At 31.3% G+C, this 18,964-nt stretch overlaps 3 protein-coding genes across 6 annotated transcripts; 1 reads left to right on the forward strand and 2 right to left on the reverse strand.

Moving 5' to 3' along the window:
• Window positions 1-1,096: 1,096 nt before the first annotated feature.
• LOC130898856 (phytanoyl-CoA dioxygenase domain-containing protein 1 homolog) lies at window positions 1,097-7,035 on the reverse strand. 2 transcript variants are annotated; one of them, XM_057808416.1, is made up of 5 exons: window positions 6,876-7,035; window positions 3,930-4,079; window positions 3,405-3,669; window positions 1,558-1,803; window positions 1,097-1,330 (listed from the first exon to the last, which is right to left on the reverse strand). In XM_057808416.1, exons 1-5 carry the CDS (start codon window positions 6,897-6,899, stop codon window positions 1,158-1,160), a joined length of 858 nt encoding a protein of 285 aa, XP_057664399.1. In that variant the 5' UTR covers window positions 6,900-7,035; the 3' UTR covers window positions 1,097-1,157. The 2 variants fall into 2 exon arrangements, with proteins under 2 accessions (XP_057664399.1, XP_057664400.1); XM_057808417.1 differs by lacking the exon at window positions 6,876-7,035 and adding an exon at window positions 4,134-4,724.
• LOC130898854 (ran GTPase-activating protein 1) lies at window positions 4,365-16,737 on the forward strand. Of its 2 annotated transcripts, XM_057808414.1 has the most exons (9): window positions 4,365-4,733; window positions 11,336-11,476; window positions 11,530-11,717; window positions 11,774-12,088; window positions 12,738-13,167; window positions 14,178-14,455; window positions 15,512-15,715; window positions 15,790-15,914; window positions 16,572-16,737. In XM_057808414.1, exons 2-9 carry the CDS (start codon window positions 11,365-11,367, stop codon window positions 16,633-16,635), a joined length of 1,716 nt encoding a protein of 571 aa, XP_057664397.1. In that variant the 5' UTR covers window positions 4,365-4,733; window positions 11,336-11,364; the 3' UTR covers window positions 16,636-16,737. The 2 variants fall into 2 exon arrangements, with proteins under 2 accessions (XP_057664397.1, XP_057664396.1); XM_057808413.1 differs by lacking the exon at window positions 4,365-4,733 and having other exon boundaries at window positions 11,193-11,476.
• On the reverse strand, window positions 9,276-11,108 carry LOC130898855 (uncharacterized). 2 transcript variants are annotated; one of them, XR_009059944.1, is made up of 2 exons: window positions 9,745-11,107; window positions 9,276-9,590 (listed from the first exon to the last, which is right to left on the reverse strand). XR_009059944.1 is itself a non-coding variant. In XM_057808415.1 (2 exons), exons 1-2 carry the CDS (start codon window positions 10,909-10,911, stop codon window positions 9,866-9,868), a joined length of 981 nt encoding a protein of 326 aa, XP_057664398.1. In that variant the 5' UTR covers window positions 10,912-11,108; the 3' UTR covers window positions 9,282-9,865. The 2 variants fall into 2 exon arrangements, 1 of the variants encoding a protein (XP_057664398.1); XM_057808415.1 differs by having other exon boundaries at window positions 9,282-9,871; window positions 9,937-11,108.
• Window positions 16,738-18,964: the final 2,227 nt, after the last annotated feature.

Here is an 18,964-nt window from a genome sequence, read left to right on the forward strand (position 1 = left end):
CGAAAAGCTAGAAAAAGGCACTATGACCAAAAATATTCGAAATTATGGGAAAAAGACAAGGAATTTGCAGGTTGGCTTCAAGGAAGTACCAAGGGTGAAGGATATTTACATTGCAAATCATGTAGGTGTGATCTTAAGTGTGCTGGTGGAAGTTTCATTCTAAATAAACATGCAAATAGCTTAAAGCATGTAGCATATGTGAAAGGTGAACTTCTATTACGTGGTTTTATGCTCATTTTAAGAAAAGTTTATGCATTTTTAATCTTAAAAAATCTTTCAAATTGAGGTGATAGATCTACCAATTTTGTATTTTACATCCTACCAACATTTGGCACATAATCTACTAATTTTCTAAAATTCGAGTTGGCAACACTGATCATGAACTCACAAAACACAGAACTTTTAAGGTATGTTCTGTGCATGAACCATTATATGTAATACTCCTACATGGACATTTTCTATAAGTGGAAGCTGTTCCAACTAAGGAAGACATAATGATAACGCTTTTTCTATCCTCCGATGTCCCAGCTCGGTTCTACGCATTCTCAAGAATCTTCAAATACGGCATGATAATAATAAGCTAGGTAAATCACAGTAGTTAGTACATCAGACCATCACTGGCTCATATGACGTTATGACGGTCCTGCTCATGTGACACCTAACGATGTGATAAATTATAGGGTATTCCAAAAAAAAAAAAAGAATTAGTTATTTGTATGCCAAAAGTAGACTCGTCCAACAAAGTAGTTTTTCAGCCGTGGCGTACACAACATTTTTAGACGACGCATAAGACACAAAACTTTTCAATTACACTGAGGAAAGAAAATAAATAATATTGCTTCCTTCGGTGAGATAAGGTGGCGTGGATTCGAGTAATTTTTCATCCCTGATGTTTTCTTTTCATTGTTATTCATTAATTTAGACAAAACTTCGATTAAAACAAATAATTTCAGAAAATTAAAAGTTAAGGTTATGCAAAATCATCGAAATGAAACTGTCAACTGTCAACATTGAAGTTGTTACTCCCGAAAGTGTTTCGCAGTACGGAACTGTCACTTTCACTACATGGAACACTCAAAACGAATAACTTTCAGCGTCGTCTAAAAAATAAGTTTTATTTGAAGTAAATTATGTACAATATACGACTAATAATAAATTTAATTTCTGTACAAATTCATAAACGGTTTATTGGTAGGTTGTAGCCAGTTTTCTTTGGAGTAAATAGTATTTTTACTTTCTACAACATGGAAAGTGTAAGCGTGTCTTGATTTGTTGGATTTATTAGCTTCGCTGTAATGAACCACTTGACCATGTATTAGAATACAGCTACCTAAAAATTGAAATAATTATATTGCACAACATTGAAAATTTCTTGTAGAACATAGAAATTGCAACAAAAAAATCACTCGATGTACAAGAAATATTGTACAAACCGCCCCACGCTTCTTCACAATAATATTCGTATTTATTTTTTTCATTATTGTTTTGAGGTTAGTTTGAAAATTACTTAAAACTTTTTAGTTTGATGAAAAAAGTTATCAATAGATAGTATTATACCTTTTGAAATCGGAACTGGGGAAAAGTTGCTTTTTTGGTAGTAAGGAGCGGCTGAATTATATATCAACACTTCATCGGACTTTTTATCCGGATTTCTAATATATCTTCGATGTACTCCACTATTATGTGATCTACTCGAAAACCATAAACACCCATTTTCTATAGTAGCGTCATCTATGGCTATCCAAAATCCTACTAATTTCAAAGGATCTGTGTACAAGTATGTGGCATCCTGGTGGGCGATTACTGAGAAACAAAATCCAAATAAATAGTTTTTCATATACAAAATTTTCACTCGTTCTTTCCGACCAGGGATTAGGAGAGTAATTAAATTGGATTAAATCCTAAGAATGGAAATCCACATTGAAAAAAAAATGTTCTGTGCTACTAGTATTTCCGTATTTAACAAATTTTGAAAAAACTGCTAAATGCTAAATACCAATATGAGGATGATCTTACGTCAGTATATAGTAAGTTTGTGTACAGTTAACGGCATCATTTACTTAATGTTTATTTGCTTTTGTATATTTGTATAAAGAAATATCTTTTGAAATTTGAATTAAAGAAGTTCTGGTCAAGAAATATGTATTACTTCTGTATTTGCCTTATACAAATCAATTTATTTAGTGTAAATAAATAAGGGAATAATCCATTAATCAAATACAAGGTCTGGCTGTTAAATAACGAGATCGCGCGCCTAGAGGGCGCTCTAGACGAGTGGGGTATCTAGATATCTTGTCTATACATGTCCCAAAACACGTTTTTATAGTATTTGTGCAGTAGAAATTTGAAAGAACGTGTTTTTTTCTCGTGCCGAAAAACAGGAACAACGTATCAATACTAAATTTCTCGTTAAATTGAAAAAAACTTCGAATGAGTGCTATAAATAGTTGCAAGAGGCCTATGAGGTAAATTCTCTATCTCGTGCGCGTGTTTTTGAGTGGTGTAACCGCTTTAGTGAGGATCGAGAGAGAGGAAATAAAAATTTAAGACAATTTTGATCGTTTTAACTTACTATTTGTTAGTTTTAGCAACACTGCGATATCGAATTCGTTAAAAACGGCTCGATTTTGCACCAGGACAACGAACCTGTTCATAACGCGTTACCAGTGACGCAGTATCTGGCCAGTACTTACCAGATTTGATACCGTGCGACTTTTTGGTTTCCTAAAATAAATTTGAGTCGATAGCAGCAGTGAAGGAAAAAACGGCCGAGCTCTTAAAGGACATCACCAAAGAAGACTTCCAGCACTGCTTCGATCGATGGAAAAAACGTTTGGAAAGGTGTGTAAGCAGTCTCGTTATTTAATAGCCAGACCTCGTAGTATATAGTTGCGTTGAACTTTAGCAAAAGCTCGGAAATAATTATTCAAATCAAAGTACAAAAAACACGGGGTAGATTTGCACTAAGATAGAGCGAAAAATTTGTAGTCATAAGCAAACACAAATACGAAGCTGATCATATTTGAAAAAATTTAGCCAGTTTAACTAAAAATCTCAAATAAATATCAAAATACCCATAAAAGTTGTTAATTTTAGGTCTTTTCTATTTTAAAATTAGTTTTTTTTGATAATTTTTGAAAAACTAATTTCAAAACAGAAGAGACCTAAAATTAACAACATTTAGAAACATAAATATATAAAAAGGTCTAAGAAATTAAAGAAATTTAATATCCATAAATTAATACATACATACACATATTAAAAATGGGATTGATTAATTTCTTTTTTACTTTATTAAATAATTAGTATCTTGGAAAAGATTAATAGGATCCAAATTTTTCAGTGACTCACTTTATATTGATGAATTCAATAACTATTAGTTTGTATTAAAACGATGAATTTACCTTCGCTTCCAATCTTGGGATTTTTAAAAATGTACATGCTTTGAGGTATAACAGGTTCTTCAAAACCTAATTGGAAGGCGGCTTCTTTTATCTTTTCGGAAAACGTATATTTTCGAAAAACGGGGTTGAGTTCATGGAGTGCGTGTCCGATTTTATTCAATGAATACTCCGGTTCTACGAGTAATTCCCCGTTAGCACCCAACGCCCCTTCCTCGAAGAAATATGATATTTTATCACCGCTTTCCAAGAAGTATTTGTCTTTATTCTACAAAATCGAAAATCAGTTAAACAGGATACGTCTTTGAATAACTTTCGTTTAAATACTAGATAGAAATTTACATTTTGCTAGTTAATTCAGTTCAGTTATTACAGAAGAATTGTCAAAAAATGAAACATAATTTTAGGGTTGGAAAGTTTTCCTACTTTCAGGTGGTCTTGACAAATATGATTTTCAACGAAAGTTATTTGAAAACAAATTGATTGAAAATAAATGCGAAATGAAACAACTAGAAAAAATTTGTTTACCTGTTGGGACTCCGAATTAGTTGTACTGAAAATTGTTCTTTTGGATTCTCCTGGCATCGTATTTATCAATTTTTTAGCTTCATTTTTCATCTCTTCTACTTCTTCTGGACTAAATAAATGTTCGATGACTGCGAATCCTTCAGTCTCGAACTAAAAAACGAAATTAATTATTAAAACGTTGAGTCTCAGTGCCCACAACTGAACTCTACTCATAACCCTAGACCACTCGGCGTATTTTCTTACTTGAAAGATTATAAAATATCGAAGAATTCCAGCCGTAAAATTGGTATACAGGAGCAAGTTGTAAAAAAGCACTTGTCATAATAATTCTCGCGATAAAAGTACTGAGTTTTACCAGTTTCGATGAGTAACATACTAAACACACTGTTTACATCACTACTACACCAACACTTCCAGTTACACTGGCTGAAGCGCGTTTCTATAACCAAGTTATCGTCTACAGAGGTTGAAAGTAAACTGAAACCTAATGACTTGACTTTAGTAGCTTAAATAGGGACAAAGGGCCAATTCCTTACAACCCACTCTATAGTTTAGTAATCAAATAATGAATGTGAAGATTCTCGCCAAGAAGATTGTCCCGCTGGAATTAATTTTCGCGGGAGGAGGTTTATTGGTGGGAAGATTTAGTATGAAACATGTAAATCAAGTTATCAGGTTTTAGTTTACCTTTGAAGACGATAACTAGGTTATCGAAAAGGACGTCAGACAGTGTAATTGTGATTGTTGGTGTAGTTGTGGTGTAAACAATGTGTTCAGTATGGATATCACCAAGTGCAACTGGAAGTAAGTCGATTATTTGAATGAAGCCTTCCCGTTATTTGCATTTGATGAGGTTTTTAGTAGTTTCGACTGTAGCTAATCACAGTGTTGAATTTAATGCACGTTATCATAATTTTAATTTATTATTAACCGCGTGAGGTAGACAATACAGTGTGGACTAGTGAAAAAATTGAATCCAATGTCAAATGTTTATTTCAAATATGTTTGTGACTAATACGAGAACGTTCATCAATCAACTTGAGCTTGAATTATTCTATCTGACTTGTAACAATACACGATAACATTATTTAATAGAAAATGGTGGTGTCACAAGCCTATATTTCCATTTTAGCAAACCTGGGTGTTCTATAAGTCATTCGAAGACGATTTCCATCTTGAAGAATGTCAATTTATAATTAAAAATTGACGTATTTCGGGTTATTTCATAAATATGTACAGTACACGAAAACATTAATTGAATCCATTTGACTTTTACCACTGTATAGGATTAAACCCTCAACATTGTAGTTAATTTTAAGTGTTTCCTTTTTGTAGGTCAGTGTATCTGATTAAAATTAGGTGCCCTTTAAATATTTTTTAGTCAGACCAATGGAACGAAAACTAGTTCACCGCTCTGCTATAAATAAAATAAATTTATTTATAATTAATGTTAAATGTTAATCGAGTTTAGCAGAATTTGGCTATCATTAAAGAGGTGCATAACATCACTACGCGTTATTGTAGAATTAAATTAATTAATTAATATGCAGAATGAGTTTTGGAAACGACAGATGCAGTTTTTCTGCGCCCTGATTTAGATGAATCCTTTACCGAACCAATTTCGTTGAACTTTTTTACTAATTTTCTGACAGTAGATCTTGTTATGGGATTTCGGTTAGGATATACATTATTAAAGATATTATACGTTTCTTATTGACTACTATCATTAGAACTTCTATCCCTTCTCTTTTGGTTGGTATGACGCTGACATTTGGAAAAATCAGATGTTGTTACTAGGTGGGTTCACCCATAAATTAATGAAATACAAAAGTTTAGTTTTTTATGAATTCTTTTGGTTTTTTTCTTATGTAACGTGTTTTTGCATGTTTCTCCAAAAATGAAAATGTTTTAAAAATGTTTTTCTTTACTTTTTAAAACTCTGTGATTAATCATAGTTTATTAAAACTAATTTGTTATAAAAACAAAATTATGGAAATTACAAGAAAAATTCATCATCTGACAACAATGTTAATAACACCATAATTTATTATAGTTTTTCCATTATCAATTGAAGAAGACAGTTATGCGCGAAAAACAATCATATCAAATTAAGAAATGAAAAATAATGTTCACTCCCCGTATAATATTCGGTAAATATCTAACAGTAAACAGTCAGTCCACGTGGACTCCTCATCTCCACCCTTACAAATCGAAATTTACAATTAAGGCGTTTCTTATTTATAATTAAATGAATGAATAGCGAAATAAAGTTTAACGTCATCTTCATCATCGTCTATTATCAACTCCATAAGCCATAAACATTTGAAAGCAGTTTCTCAACTGTACCAGTATGAACTAGATATCCAATTTTTGATGACATCTTTTTTGTAGCCATCTGGTTTGATGCCTTGCTACAGACTTTAACAATGACCTTCACTGACTATTTCCTTGCCAGATCAATTTTACTTTTCTATATTTACATATACCTACAACCTCATCCATTTTCATCAAATCTTATCATTGTTTTCCCTGTATATCAAGATATTCTGTGAAATTCTAATGAAATAGTAATTTCATTAATTTAATTAATTTAACTCTTTTTTATAAAGTGAAGCATATAATAATTAACGGGACAACCCGTACATATAAATATAAACGTTTATATTATGTAAAATATTGATAATTATTTTGTTACATTACATACATTCAAACAATCTTATAATTATTATGTGAATAGTTCAAATTCCTCACCAAAAGTTGACTCAAATGCGCATTTTAGTCTCCCACGTAGATTTGAAATAGGCGAGAAAATGACTAATGCTACATATACACCAATTTTTAAATTTTTAAATCGGACCCAATAACAGGAAATTAAACTACATCACCACTATTAATATTTTCATCTATCACGTACATACGAAAAAATTAATTTTGTACAAAGTTTACCTTTCTTTTAACATCATCGAACATCTCGATCTTTCCACACACTCGCGGACTAAATAAATTTAAAACTCCAGTGCCTTCAATACATTAAAATGTTGTTATAAGTTGTAGTCGGTTCGTATCTGCCAGATTTTATGTTTTTAAAGTGACTTAACAGTCTGTCTAGACCTAACGGTTACAAATTTACAGCGTTGCCAAGCTTTTTTCAAGAACTACTTTTATTCATCAAAAATTTTTGAAGTGATACAAATTATAATAAATAAAATAATGTGGTTACAATAACCAAAATATTTTTGTTCAATTCAATAAACTTCATAAATATGTAACATATTTAGGAGATGAAGTGTGCAATTCCGTATTTTAGATCATACGAACATTTGAATGCATTTATGGTTAGGTTAGGTTAGGTAGAGTTCTGCTAGTGGAGTTTGTAGGTTATCATATGCCACAAATGGATGTCGAAGCAACGGACTTCTTAAAAACTGAGCACGTATTAGTATTTTGACTGAAATTATTCCTTACTCTACTCAACTGGCATGATTTCCTGTCTCCATAAATTTTTGTAATCTTTCCCGTAATTGTATGATATGAGCAGCTTCATCGCGACTCAAATTTTGATATGAAATAATGCCAGAAAGTAAAATATTTAATTGAAAGTGAAAAAATAATGTCTAAATATATTAACTATATTAAAAAACGATTCTCATTGGTTTTAAGTTGTGACGTCGGTTCAATAAAAACATTGAGCAGTTGTCTGCTTGATGATCACAAGGTTATCGTTGCTGGTAACGTAGCGTGCGCTGTTATAAACAGTTTTTATTTATTAGTTACGTATTAATAAAACAATTTTCTATATACAAGAATAAAGTTAATAAACTTTTTATAGGTTACGTTCTTACATTATTACATAATACATTACATATTTATGACGTCACGCAATATGGCTGCTTTACTAAAATATTTGAATTACCTACAAAATTTTTTTCTCACAACCGCAAAACAAGTACCCTATTAGTTTGTTTTTGACGTCATAATTTCTAACTGTATTGAGCTAGAGATTCCAGACTTTGTACATATTATTCGTGAATTTAATGGCATAATTACTTTAAAGACGTCATAATCATAAGATCGGGCTTTAAATTTGTTTATTAATAATTATGTCAATAATGATTTTTCTCTAATAATTTTGGACCTAGTCTCCATTTTTTGGCGTGCAATTTATTTTGATGATATGCACGAAAAACGAATTATTCAAATCCATCAATTATAAGGTAAGTAAATATATTAATAATAACATAGTATATTAAATTATTTTCTACGAATACAATATAAAAATTATAGATAATTTGACAGCTTGGCAACGCTGTTCGATATCCTAAAAATATGACCTACGATCTCTAGATCATAGTGAATCGAACTTCAATTATTCTTTATCGTTTTGCCAGATTGTCTTAAAAGCAAACTTAGATTGTGCAAAATATGTTGTAATATAGTTTATAAAATAACCAGTTTTTTTAAAAACATCTCGATGATTACTTTTATCACAGGTTTTATTAAATTATTGATATGCTACGTAATATTATTTATTTTTCGAACGACAAACTAAATGGTAGTTTATATACTTACACTGTTTTTTGTTAATCATTTTATCAATCTAAATAAACATTTTTGGAACTCAAATATGACATTGTCACAAATTTAAACCTTTATTAATTTATTGAGTAAAATTATCGCTATTTCCCAATATAACCGAGGCGTACTTATGTCAAAATGGGTTTTATCATACTCCTAATAAATCTGAGTTTTGTTTTCGTCTTCAATTTGTTTTCTTGTAGAGAACGACTTGGTTTCTCTCGCGCTTTTATTTTTCATGTTTCACAACATTTATCTACATTTATTTTTGAGTCTTTTTGTGATGTTTTTCACCTTCACGCACCTCGTTGCTATTGCAATATCATCCTGTCAATCAGACTTCCGATATCTCGTTTGCAGCGTTCACCTGAAACTTTCTGTCTTTGAGGTACGTGCTCAGAAGTATTATGAGAGGTTTAGTGTATCCTGCCTCTTTCATCTTGTAAAGCAAGCCCTTGTGCCACACTCGATCGAAAGCTTTGCCTATGTCTAGGAAAATTACATCTGTGGATTCTTTCTGGTTCAAATCTTGAGTACTAAATTCTACTAGTCTCGTTTTGGTAACAAAAGAAAAATACTTCGAGTTATACATGAGCAGTCTCCTCTTCCTTCCCTAATCTAAGGTTCTAAATGTTCTAGACTGTGTTCGAAGAACTTGCCAGATTATTGGGGGATCTCGGTGGTTTTAAATGCAGTGCACAATGTTGACTGATAGGAATTTGAGTAGGTAGAAAATTATAAAACTTGGGGTCTGTTAACAAATAAATTATCTTGAAATATAATAAATGTTTATTCAAAATAAAAATCTTGATAGATTTACATAGTCAGTTTAGCATGAAAATATTATTTTTTTAATATAACATGTGATACCAAATAGCTGCATCAAGTCTTTAACTATAAAGATTCCAGTTCAACAGATGTCGACTATAATTATAGAAAAACAAAACAAAATTTGGTTTGAATAAGTACTACAATGCTTTTCAAAATCGCGACCATTTTTTGAAAATATATTGGTAACTACGATGGCCGCTTTTTTTTCAACCTCCGATCGCTCCCTGCAGTTACGTTGTTACCCTGCAGCTAAAACTAACAGACTTAGACTAAAACAGCTGTGGGATCAATTTGATAGATTTATATAAACAATATTGGAGTTTTGAACAAAAATAAGTTGCTAGACTGAAATATTAGCTCATTACAATTTAAAAAAAATAAACATATATTTCAAAAACTTCATACTTACAAATAACTGGACTGGAAGTGTTGATTATATATGGACTAATATTATGTGAAAGATTTGATGAAGCAATTTATTATCTTTCAATAACAGTTTTCATACAAATATTTTCATAGTACTTTCAATATCATTTCTACAAATTGGACATGTATTGTTGTATAACTGCAATCTAGAATTACATTCCATACACATACATACATGTTTACAAGGCAGTACTAAAATACATTTAATACGTTCCTGGCATATAACACAATATTGTTCTTCTAAAATATCAGTTTTGGTTTCAGTTGGAGTGGATTCGGATTCATAATTTCTTCTTATTTGTGGTCTTCTGTACCTATTTAACTGTGCACTTTCATTCCTTATATTATTCGATGAACTTTCGTTTCCCATACGATTCAAGATTCTGTTACTTCTATTGTGAAATATTCTTTCATTTCTTCTTATATTTCTTGATTGTCTTCCAGCATTATTGAAAACATTGATAAAAATTTGCCTAGCGCTTTGGTACAAAGTCATATAAAATTGGGTCATGATATATATTAAGCATATAGCTATAATTAATCCAATCACAGACTCAACTGGAACATCTGTTACAAAAATATAAATGTTCTTCATGCAGTCTCGTAAATCTTTTATATATTCTATTGTTTTATCAAATATAGTCATCAACACAGTATTTATAAGCCGTGTAAATAAATGCAGCATGTTTACTAATGATAATGGAATTAATGTGATTGCAAACCAAACTCCAGCACCAAACAAAACTATTAAATGTTTTATAAATTTGCATGTCGTAATTAGTAACTCATAAACACTTAGTAGGGAGTCTTTCAACAGTATGTATATTTGATAGCAGATGTAACTTATTTTATGAATAAAATTATAGGTACTTGATATTACACTTGACGAAGTTGAGCCCAACACTTCCAACAATTGTCCCAGAGCTTCTAGAAATTCCAGTAAACATTGAATGATATCTCCATAGAATATTGCGAATGACTCTATTACAATTGATAAGATTTCAGTCAAATGTTTTAAGAGAGATAACACATTAGTTAATATAACAGTGACCGCATATACTAGGCCTTGCCCTACTTTAAAACTATAGTAAAGACCATAATATATAAATGTCTTCGTTAGGCTGATTATGTATAAAAGTTCTACAAACATTATATTGATATTTGAAACATTGTTCGGTACAAAATTTAAAAATACGTTAAACTGTTACATTTGACAATAGGTTTAAGAGCGTCTTCTTTTTTGCATGTCATTTGCCATATGAAATAACCAACCAATTCAAATTGATCATCAATACAAAGATTGATAATTTTCACTAGTGGAAGTTAAAATTATGAAAAAATAGTTTTTATAGCTATAAATTTTAATAGTAGACAAATTTCTTTGTTTCGTATACAACTGAAGAAGCTTTTTGACAACGTCAAAAATTGACATTTCACACGTCTACTTCATTTTTGAGAAACTACCATAAATAATGTTGATATACAGGTCATTTTTCTGTGAAATATAAATATTTCTAAAGATTTGAAATATATAACGATCATTCTAATAAGATAAACACGAGTTAATATTATAGATTTTACTCTGTCGAATAATACTTAAAAAATGTCTTCACATGACATTACATCCATTCTTAAGGCGTTTGAAGAAACTCACGTTAGCGATACAGGAGTAAGTTTTGCTGGTAAATCATTAAAATTAAATTCAGAAGAAGACGGTAAGTTCACTTTATCACACGTGCAGCGAATAGTTACAAAATATTCTTTTCAGCTAAACAAGTCACTAACGAAATCGAGAAATGTTCCAATCTTCAGTATCTTAACCTTGAAGGGAATACTTTAGGGGTAGGTGCTTCCAAGGAAATTGCCAAGTCTCTGGAGAAACACCCTGAATTTCGAAGGGCATTATGGAAAGATATGTTTACAGGTAGAATGAAAACAGAAATTCCAATAGCATTGGTAAGTTACATCATATATATTAAGTAAATCTCAATGTAACTTTATCCTGCATTTAGCAATATTTAGGAGATAGTTTGGTAACTGCTGGAGCCAGATTGACGGAACTCGACCTCAGTGATAATGCCTTTGGGCCAGTTGGTGTAGAAGGATTAGCGTCATTACTTAGAAGTTCATCTTGTTATGCTCTTGAGGAATTACGTCTCAATAATAATGGATTGGGTATAACTGGTGGTAAGCTGTTAGCATCAGCTCTCACAGATTGTTATAAATACAGCAAAGAACAAGGTAAATGTTTGGCATTGAAAGTGTTTATTGCTGGAAGAAACAGACTTGAAAATGAGGGAGCAAAAGTACTTGCTGAAGTGTTTAAGGTAATTATATTTTCGTGATGAATTAACAATATTAATGCTATTAATTTGAGTTTTCTCTGAGGGAATGAATCATATTTACACTTGATGGAGTTAAAATATAAGGGGTATAATATTAACCCCTTACTGTGTATTGTACCAAATTTGGAACACATTCTTTTCAACTTATTTTCAAAATTTTAATAGATTAATTGATTTGAAGCTTATTTTGTGAGTTAGGTTGAATTTATATTTCTTGCTGCAACGTATCATTTGCAAAGTTATAGCGGTCAAAAAAAATAAAGAAACAAGATTTTGGTGAAACTGAAATTATTCATTATAGTTCAATTCCTGCAAAGAAACACCTTTCAATTTTCGGAGTTTTTTTGTATGCCATTTGTTTACTTTTTTCATATTCAGAACAATTTGCAGTAAAAGCTAAGCTATCTTCTTTCTGGTCTGATTAGATCCAAGACATACATACTTTTTCTGGAACCTTAAAGATGCTTTTCGAAGTTGCAAAATGCACTTAGATCCTTTGTATTTCAACAAATATTCACATCTAGTTTGCGTATGTAATTTGTAACCCTTGTATTCTAACCCCTTCAATAGTTTATTAAATCATAGCATTTTCTCTATCAGGATTTTTCACAAAAACAAATTTTTATTGTAGCTCTTGGGTACTTTGGAAGAAATAACCATGCCTCAAAATGGAATATACCATTTAGGTATATCTGCTTTATCTGAAGCTTTTTCAGTCAATAGAAACCTTCAGATTATTAATTTGAACGATAATACAATCGGTGCAAAAGGGGCCAAAGCCATTGCTTCGGCAATTGGTAATAACCAGAATCTGAAAGAAATTAATTTAGGAGATTGCTTGCTGAAAACTAGGGGAGCTTTACTGTTAAGTGACGCTTTGAAAGATTCTCACAAAGATTTGGAAGAAATCAATTTCGGTTTTAATGAAATAACCAAACAAGGGGGATTGGAATTATTGAATGCAATTGCTAATAAAAGTAAATTGAAAAAGTTGATATTAGATGGAAATAAATTTGGAGATGATGGGAAGGAATTGATAAAGAAAAAATTGGGCGAAATAGGTTAGTAATTTTATATACATAATAAAATGAAATATCTTTTTCAGAAGTATAAGTCTGCACTAATAATATTACCGCCGTATCATCTTATTCTTGAAGCAGGTCATCTCATTTTCCACTATATAAAGTCTCACCGAAACCCATCTGGAGATATTGTATTGAACTATGGGGCACTGCATCCTACTCAAATGTAGCAAATGTAAAAATATTTTAGTCAAAAGTACCTAGAATTCTAGTAAATGCTCCATAGTATGTACCCAACAATGTTATTGCTTATAACCTCCAAGTGAAGTTGATACACTTTTCCAAGTATGCTAACTCTGAAAATCACTCCAATGCATTGGTTCTACCTCTAATAATACCTCTCATCCAGTGAAGGCTGAAAAAGTATCTTCTGTATGATCTGCGTGACAGATTTTAGTGTTATAGTGAAAGGAAATTGTCATTGGGTAATTTTCTTACAAATTAATTCATAAATTACTGTTATCCTTTTGCTCATTGTAAATTTTACAGATTACAAAAAAAGGGTTCTTAAAAAATATGAAAATGGTTAACAGAAGTAAATCGAAGCAAATCTTTGCTTTCGTATTTGTCTTTATGGTATGGCTTAGGGTAACATAAGAAGGTACACAACCATTTGATTGGAAAATTTCAAAAAAGAGGCGATTCATCATGAATTTTTAACCAGCCATAAGGCCGAGGCTTTTCTTGTTCCCACCTATTAATAATAAGCATTAGGAGAAGCTGTTTTTGCAATCTTCTCCTGTTCCCACTCTTTAATAATAATCACTAGAAGTTGTTTTTGCAATCAAAACGAATATCTTGTAGTTACTTCAGTTGGAGTGGAAAAATCGCTTGGAAAATTTTTTCAAACCCATAGAAAAATGTATTAAATTTAGTGAAAGATAGTTAAAAAACCATAAAACTCTTTTTGTTAATATATACTCGTTTGTGGTATGTGAAAATCGTGTCAAGTCTATTATAGATTAATTTTAAAATTCTTGTTTCTGTAGGAAAATTGAACGTCTTGGGAAGTTTAGATGAAGACGAATCAGAAGATAGTAATGAAGAAGATGATGAAGAAGAAACAGATAAAAGTGAGCATGATAGTGAGAATGATGAAACGGTCGATGAAGAAACCAAAGATGAAAGCCATGATCAAGATGTAATTGAAGTACCATCTCCAACAAAATTACATTTAAGCATCAAAGAATTTATAGAGACTCCTAGTGCAAGTAATTTTCTTGCTATGGGACCTAATAGAACAGAAGCAATCTTAGAAGAGGCCAAGGTAATCAAAGATTACATTGGCAAATTACCAAAAAATTAAATTATTCAGAAAATTGAAAGTACTTTTAGGTTTTTCTAAAGATTCCTCTACCAACTTCCCTTGCCTATGTCCTGCCCTCTCTCGAATATTCTCACAGGTCTTCAACGATAATTGGAATAGTACTAGAACACTAAAAAATATTTATTAACTAAGTCATTCAACCAGGCTATTTTTGAATAACATCTCTAAATTTTGAATTTTTATCTCGCATACTTTTTGAGTTATAGCACTTTGAAGTTTTGTCGGTTCTCAATTTACGAGCCTTGGATAGTCCCGAGTAAAAGGTGAATTAGAATAGAGCAAAATTCTAATTCATTTATTTTACTATTACAGCGTATAGACCCTATCCTAAAGGTGATTCCAGATCACCAATTCGGATTTCGCCACAAACATTCATACCATCAATACAGGTAAAGGGGAAAAATACTGCTCGGCAGCCTTCCTGGATGTTAGTCAGGCTTTTGATAAAGTCCGGCATGTATCTCTGTTAAATAGAATCAAAATATGTCTACCCAATTCATAGTACACCCCGCTTCAGTAATATCTGTCAAACAGAACTTTCAGAACAAAAATTGGTGATGAAACTTCAGAATTTCAACACATTAAAGCTGGAGTTCTACAAGGCAGCATCCTAGAGCCAGTCCTGTACCTGATAAATACATTCCAACCTCAAACTACTCTATGACAGGCACATTTGCTGATAACACAGTGATACTGGCTATACATGAGGATCCAATAATAGCTTATAAAATATAAAAATTGCCCGAAAGATTGAGAATAAAAATTACCACAAATCCCAGCACATTGCTCGCTCTAAAATTGTTCCTCAATTAGTTCACCCACTATTGCATGTTCTCCAGACGCCTAATTTTTTTTGCTTCCCGAATCTCCTGTCTTGTTGGTTTATCGACGATAACTTTGTTATCAAAACGTTGGTTAGGTTAGGTGTTGGTGTAGTATTAAATTACTCAGAGCAATGTTGAGACTGTATCTTAATAAAGAGCAAATATTTTTCAGAAATATGAAGATAATTCTATAGAAGAATATGTCAGAATAATGATGAAGGTATCAGCTTTGAGTAATAATACTAGACCGGAAGTAGCGAAAATTTCCACTGAATGTGCTGAAAAACTATACAAAAATCTATTCATTTGGGCCCAAAAAACTGACAAACTTTCCATCGTTAACAATTCTATTCTAGTTAATCTTGGAATAATAAAAGTGAGTATGGAAAAAAATCTGATTTGATTTTATATCTTTATTCTTTAATTATTAAATTCTTGTTATTATTTTAGAGCGAAGATAAATCCTACAAATTTACTTGGAACCAAGACGGTTGTTTGAACATGCTCAAAAGCATCGTAAATCAAAATTACATTCCTGCAAGTACAAAGGATACTCTTAGAGTGTTCATGAAGAGGTGGGTAGATACAATTCATGGTTGAATCTCCAGTTTTCTTACCATTTTCGATTTTTGCTGAATCTCTTATTTTTTCTTTTAAGTTCCAGTATTTCTTTCAACCCCCTTTACTATCTTTCTCTGCTTCAAATATTTTTTTTTTGGTTTACCTCTTCTTGCAATTTACTATCGCTCGTTGTTTGACTCTTTACATGTTCCGCGCAGTTGAGTTTTTTACTAACATTTTACTTTTCACAATGCTCAGTCTTCTCACTGATCTTATCATTATATTTTTTGTAATTTTTACTATTACTGATATGAAAAAGTATTTTTCTCATTGTGTTTCTGTTATTTTCATCCCTCTATTCGACCTTTTCACCAACTCATTTCATGTCAGTTGAGGTAGTTCTATAAAAAAATCCATGGGTGTCGAGTCGGGTGACCTTGGTGGTCAGTGGATATACCCATAGCTACTAATCAATTTGAGGAATGAAGAAAAGCTTCCCAAAAGAAATTCATCAAAACAAAAAATATATTTTGCCAGTATATTAAGGGGGTTGCTTGAAATGAGAGAATTTATTACAATTACAAAAGAAATTGAAAAAGTTCACTTTGTTTTTGAAACGCGCTGTATGTATACTGAAAATATTTCTGTCTAATTCATAAATCTGATTTCAGGGAGGTGGAGAATAATAAAGATCATCTTGTTGTTAAAAAAGATATTCTTTCTACTTTATCTTAATAGAACTGTTATTATTATTGACAAAGTTTTGAGGGGATTATTTTTTTAATAATAATTTACACATATTTATACATTAACTTTATTAAAACATTAAATTATTTATTCAGACTTTCATTACATAATTTTATAACCTAAAACCCTAATATTTGGGTATAGTATGTTAATACAAATATTAAACTATAGACCCCAGATGAATCTGCACTAGAAGGAAAACTAACGTCTGTTTAGAAAAACAAGAAAGTGCCTAGAAAAGGCAAAATTTAGAAAAAAAAGTCTATAAAGGTGAAAATTGGGAAAAGAGTCTAGAAAGACGAATATTAGAAAAAGTTAAAGTCTAGTCATGCGAACATTAGAAAAAGAAAAGGTATGGTAAGGTAGAATTGGAATTGAAAAGTATCCAAAAGACTAGAAAAACAAGAATTAGAAGAAGAAAGGGTCTAAAGAGTGAAAATTAGAAAAAGTCTATAAAGGCGTAATTTCGAAATAGAATGAGTGCAGAAAGCGATAATTGGAAATTAAAGGGTCTAGAAGACTAGAAGTCGATGTAAAGAGTGTCGAAAGCAAAAATTAGAAATGGAAAGAATCTAGAAAGTAAGGACTGAGTCTATAAAGAGATGAGAAAGAAAAAACCGAATAAAAAGTATCTAGAAGGTAAGGACTGGGTATAAAAAGCGTTTAAAAAAAGTATAAAAACAAGAATCAAAAACAGAAAGCGTCTAGAAAGGCAAAATTTTGGAAAAAAAGTCTAGAAAGGTGACAATTGGGAAAAAAGAGTCTAGGAAGACGAATATTAGAAAAAGAAAAGGTATAGCAAGCTAGAATTGGAAATGAAAAGTGTCTACAAGTCGATGTAAAGAGTATAGAAAGCGAAAATTGGAAATGAAATGAGTCTAGATAGGTAGAACTAGAATTGAAAACTAAAAAGTGTAGAAAGGCAAAAATTAGAAAAAATAATATAGATAGCAGAAAGCTAGACTAGAGGTTAGAAAGCGATAATTGAAAATATGAAATCAAGAAAAACAAGAATTAGAAGAGTCTAAAAAGCGAAAATTAGAAAAAAGTCCAGAAAAGCGAAATTTCGAAATAGAAAGAGTGTAGAAATCGACAATTGGAAATCAAAAGTGTCTAGAAGACTAGAAGTCGATGTAAAGTGTGTAGAAAGCAAAAATTAGAAATGGAAAGAATCTAGGAAGTAAGGACTGAGTATAAAAAGCGTTTAGAAAGAAAAAAATCGAATAAAAAGTATCTAGAAAGTAAGAACTCTGTATAAAAAGCGTCTAGAAAGAAAAAAAGTCTAGAAAAACAAGAATCTGAAAGAGAAAGAATCTAGAAAGGCAAAATTTAGGAAAAAAAGTCTAGAAAGGTGAAAATTGAAAAAAAAAGAGTCTAAAAAGGCGAAAATTAGAAAAATAAATATTCTATAAAGCTAAAATTGGAAATGAAAAGTGTCTAGAAGACTATGTAAAGGGTCTAGAAAGCGAAAATTGAAAACGAAGAGAATAGAAAGCTAGAATTGGGATTAGAGAGTCTAGAAAGTGATAATAAAGAAACAGAAAGGCTATAAATACAAAATATATTTAAATTTATATATTAACGCAAATTGTTTGATAGTAGAGAAAGAAATCAAGTACAAATTTTCTATCTGGTGCGTTTGACATCTGACGAGCGCTGGCCGCGCAGACGACGTTAGCTTCCAGAGCATGCGCAAAGCGAGCGAAGAGAAAAATACCCGTTTGACATTTATCCACTCGTCTAAATATTCGTATTTGTCTACTTTTCCAATGTGGTTATTATTTCTAGTCAAAAACTAAAAAATCTATTACATTAAAAAAATTCGTTAGCGTCAATGTTGGAATGACTTTAGTTGCACTAAACATTATTATATTGATGTATTCGTGACGAATCCGGCACTGCATTGCACTGCTACTGAATAATATTCCGGTTGTGGTTGCGTTCGTTTAGGAAGATTTATAGCCCTCTGCGGATACCGCATGTGAACTATCACGGCGCTGTCACAACATCAAGTCGAGTAAGAGCATCACGAGAGACGCTGATGATGATTATCCATGAATCTTCTGCACCACACTCAATCTGTTATTGTAGCCGTAATTGACTTAAATAGACGCGGTATATAGGAAACTGTCGCATCGGCGTTGAATTATAACTAAGAAAGTGAGATAGTTATTAAAGTTCGGCGTTTGAATTGAATTTCTAAATTATGAAAATTGGTAGTTATTTTGAAAATTTGAAAGCGCATTCTTTAATTAAATTTATTTATCGATACTTTGAAATAGTTTTATTTGAATCCTATTCTGACGCGGAGGTTTAA

This window comes from Diorhabda carinulata, chromosome 10 (genome assembly GCF_026250575.1).
Source record: "Diorhabda carinulata isolate Delta chromosome 10, icDioCari1.1, whole genome shotgun sequence".
NCBI classification, from domain to species: domain Eukaryota; kingdom Metazoa; phylum Arthropoda; class Insecta; order Coleoptera; family Chrysomelidae; genus Diorhabda; species Diorhabda carinulata.

Coding starts and splice junctions, on each gene's coding strand:
- LOC130898854 (XM_057808414.1), top strand. CDS start 11,365: ATGTCTTCACATGACATTACATCCATTCTTAAGGCGTTTGAAGAAACT. Junction 11,477..11,529: donor ATTAAATTCAGAAGAAGACG/GTAAGTTCACTT, acceptor TATTCTTTTCAG/CTAAACAAGTCACTAACGAA. Junction 13,168..14,177: donor GAAAAAATTGGGCGAAATAG/GTTAGTAATTTT, acceptor TTGTTTCTGTAG/GAAAATTGAACGTCTTGGGA.
- LOC130898856 (XM_057808416.1), bottom strand. CDS start 6,899: ATGTTCGATGATGTTAAAAGAAAG. Junction 4,080..6,875: donor TCGATGATGTTAAAAGAAAG/GTAAACTTTGTA, acceptor TTCGTTTTTTAG/TTCGAGACTGAAGGATTCGC. Junction 1,331..1,557: donor CCCAGTTCCGATTTCAAAAG/GTATAATACTAT, acceptor TTCAATTTTTAG/GTAGCTGTATTCTAATACAT.
- LOC130898855 (XM_057808415.1), bottom strand. CDS start 10,911: ATGTTTGTAGAACTTTTATACATAATCAGCCTAACGAAGACATTTATA.